This window comes from Austrofundulus limnaeus, unplaced genomic scaffold (genome assembly GCF_001266775.1).
Source record: "Austrofundulus limnaeus strain Quisiro unplaced genomic scaffold, Austrofundulus_limnaeus-1.0 Scaffold823, whole genome shotgun sequence".
Classification (NCBI taxonomy): Eukaryota; Metazoa; Chordata; class Actinopteri; order Cyprinodontiformes; family Rivulidae; genus Austrofundulus; species Austrofundulus limnaeus.
This window is the reverse complement of record NW_013953225.1, coordinates 102,530-106,402: the sequence shown is the minus strand read 5'-3', so window position 1 is coordinate 106,402 and position 3,873 is coordinate 102,530. Positions and strand designations below refer to the sequence as shown.

General features: G+C 41.7%; 1 protein-coding gene across 1 annotated transcript in view; it reads right to left on the bottom strand.

The window, feature by feature from the left end:
• Positions 1-3,456, bottom strand: part of crk (v-crk avian sarcoma virus CT10 oncogene homolog) — a gene marked incomplete in the record, with an annotated part of 23,407 nt that extends 19,951 nt beyond the window's left edge. The window contains 2 exon segments of the mRNA XM_014028858.1: positions 1-401; positions 2,887-3,456. Of these exon segments, the coding sequence (XP_013884312.1) occupies positions 1-401; positions 2,887-3,106 (621 nt within the window).
• Between the last annotated feature and the right edge of the window lie 417 nt (positions 3,457-3,873).

The following is a 3,873-nucleotide window of genomic DNA, read 5'->3' as shown; positions in this document are numbered from 1 at the left end:
CGGTCCTCCAGGCCCGCCGGGGCCCACCACCGAGTTTGGAGACGCCGGCCGATACTTCTCTATGTATGGTACTGGGATCATTCCTGTTCGGCCCTCAGAGTTCTGGGCATTCCACCACTGCTCCTCTGGCTTCTCCAGAACTCTGAGAATATCCCCCTTTCTAAACGGAAGATCCTCCTCATCGTTGCCAGGGAAATCGAAAAGCGCTCGGACGTACTCGTCCTCTAACCGTGGCGGGGGGCCTACGTTGGAACCAGCGCTCATCAAGGAGGGGTGTTTGGACTTGTTGATGGGTTCTATCAAGGTGGTGGTATCCAAGTAGTGGATTTTATAGAACTCAAGCAGAGCAGGAAGAGCATCAAACTCCTGATCACCAATACGGAACCTTGGATGAGCCAAACCTGGTCCAAACGAGAGGGAGAAAAAAACAATATGATCTTGTTTCAACACTCAACACAGTAGTTGTTGTAGGGGTCACTCGAGGTGACCCCTACAACAGCTAAACATGAGCAGATCTGTAACAATGTGAGCTCAGGCTATTTTAATCAGGTATGATCGGGGTGATTTCCAGAATGAGCAGGAAGCTTTTCTGTTTCCTCATTTCACGTTTTCCTTGAAATGAAATGCTCAAGACTGGAGAAGATTTGAAGAAATACTACAGTAAACCTGCTGCTCTGGAGCCTCATGCAACGTGGCAATTCAAATTACAATTTGTTTCAAGTTATCCAATGTTTTACAATATCTGCATGAAACTATTCATGCAAATTGATACTAATAATTCTGCAGGACTACTAATGAAATACAAATCTGGCTGCCTGTGAACTTTTGTAGGCTTTTCAAGGGCAACCTATCAGTTTTTTTAGTGCCAGACAGGCTTTTACTAAAACTGTTCAGCTGAATTTGTTAGCTTCTTATCTACTTTGTTTATAAATGTTCTAGACAAATCACATTTTTCAACATATGTAAAACAAATGGCTGTAAATGAAATCAGATATTAAAGTTTTGTACATAAAGATTATCGAATCATAATATATATTTAAAATATTGTGGGAAAATGAAAGAATGATTTATTTATTCGGGATAGTGTGCAATTAAAACATCATTTGATGCATTGCACCAGATTAACCTAAGGCTAAAAAAAAATCTAAAAGTTTATTTAAAATAAATAGTTGAAGTAAATAAGTTAGAGTAAATATTTTAAAAAATAGTTGTTTTTTGTTTAAACTACAAAAATGAAACACTTTTACATTGTAACTTAACTTTTTTCTTTAAAGTGCCTGTGATATGCATATTCTTCAAATGTAAGAAGTCAAAGAGAACATATTTATATTTTAGAAAGTTGGAATAATACACACGTTTTACCCCATTTTGTCCCTTAACTGGCACACTTTCTTTTGAATTTGGCTCAGCCAAAGTGAAACAGGAAGTGACATCAGAGGAGAACTCTTTAACAAAGAAAACTCTCTGGTCTTTGTTTTTTTGAAACTAGAGCATTGAAACTGGCTCTTTGAAGGGATCCGGATCTTAGGAAGCCATTTGTTTCATTGCTCTGGCATAGACGGGTCCATTTTGGAGATTTGGGAGAGGGGTGGGCTGGGCATACTGGCCAGGGTCTCCCAACAGTGGGGCACCGGACTGAGCAGCGGAGCCGTCAGAGTTCCCATGCACCACCATCCCACCTGGCGGTCCTCCAGGCCCGCCGGGGCCCACCACCGAGTTTGGAGACGCCGGCCGATACTTCTCTATGTATGGTACTGGGATCATTCCTGTTCGGCCCTGTTATGGGTTAAAATGGGTTAAATCGTGTGTATTATTCCAACGTTCCAACGCCATGGTTCAAAAGAGCCATTCGATTTTGAACGTATTACATCATCACGTAGGGAAATACATCATCACGTAGCCATGCGTAATGACGTCATCCCGTCATCCCGTCATCCCGTCACTTGGGTGAAACCATGTTTCTGTCAAGTGGAAACCCCACTTCCCCTCTCAGCGTGAGCTTCTGTTCTCCACAACTCCGCCTGTTGTCCGTGAAAAAGCATAGCGGGAGCGATTTAAGTATGAAAAAATAAAGATTATATGAGGAATAAAAGAAATAAAACTACAAATGGCTCATTACTGCCCGCGATCCGGCTCCTATTGTTCGTTGTAAAGAGCCGTTCAAAAGACTTGCATCGTTCGCAAACGTCACATCTCTAATTAAAACATTGTTTGAACTTTGACTCTTCTTCATCTCTCTGATAGTGACTCAAAATAATGTAAAGAAACATCAGATTATTCTCCACAGTTTGAGTTGTAACAACGCTCTGTTCACATGCAGACATTCCCCTTTGACATCRCTTYCTRTYACTTCACAGGCAAATATCTCAACAACTGTTCATCTCAGCGACATGAAATTTATTCTGCAATATTTTATCAATGTCTTCTTTCTAAAAATGCATTCAAATGTATTACAAAAATCTGACGTCACAGGCACTTTAAAAAAACAATATTAAGCAGACATGTTTTAATCTTATTATTTTAGGTAAAGTTGTTTTTTTCCCTTTATATATACACCATTAAGTTCAAGACAGTAAAAGTGTCTCTTAAATATAAAGGCTATAAACCTGGCCTGGTTAAAACCTGCCAATATTTATCATGAAAACCTTTGATTCGTTTTAATGGAGGTTTTGGACAAAGGTAGAGTTGTTATTCATCATTAATGGAAACAATGGGTGTTATAAAACAGTGTGAGCTACCTCTGGAAACAAATACATTATAATAAATACTGATTTTCTCTGAACTGTGGAGTAAAGGAGTCAGTGCTGGGCATCAAGTCATGCAGGAATGGTCTCATTAGCAGCAGCAGTATGTATGGAGCCCCTCCACGCCCCCTTCGTGTCTTACCTGGGCCGGACTGTCGGTTGTTGCTGATGCTGTTAATTATGTAATGCGACACTTTAGAGTTTTCTGACACCGACAGCACGTAGTCCCCGGGGCTGGTGATGGAGTCCCGGACCAGAAACACGCCGTGCCGCTGCCCCTGCAACAGAGACACAGCCTCCTGCCTGCTCAGGCGACCCCAGTACCAACTCCCACGGTCCTCCGCGTCAAAATTTCCGGCCATGATAATCACTCCAAAGCCGAGGCTTCACCGGGCCTTCCCTGCTCTCCCTCCCGTTCTCCACCAGCGGAGCCTTCAACTCATACAAAAAACTTTAGCGTCTGGAGCACGTTCAGCAGGCGGGCGACATCCGCAGCTGGCTGAATGCGCATCAATTCACCCGCACACAAACTAAACCCGCGGATAAAAAGCGGCTCCCGCTCGGTCTGAGGCCAGACTTTAGCTCTGCCGGACATATAACTGGATTCAGAGGCAGAATTCCAGCCACAAACCAGCCGCCGATGACAACTAACTTCAAAAACTGAAATGGCGGATACGAGAAAACAAAAAAGGCCCCACTCACCGGAAATTACGTAGGAGTAACGCAGCACGCGCACGGATGTCAAGCTGGATAAAAAAAGAGCCGCTTCACACTTCCGTTTTCATATAAAATGTCCAAACATAAGAGAGAAACATTTTTTACGCTTGAGCAGTGTTGTATAAATCAGGGATCTTAACCTTTTTGACCTCGGGGCCCAGTTAAGAACATAAAGTGACACGAGTCAGACATTACCAATGTATGGATCAAAATGATAATTATTATAACTCTTGGTTTAATTTTTATTGTATTTACATTATAACTAAATTAAATACACTTACATTTTAAAAGTAAAACTCCTGTCAAATAATCACAAGACCTGATTATAACAAACATTTTTATATTATAACCTGCCCAGAACAATTATTTGAACAAATACAAAGGTCAGTCAACAGACCACTCAGGCTTATTG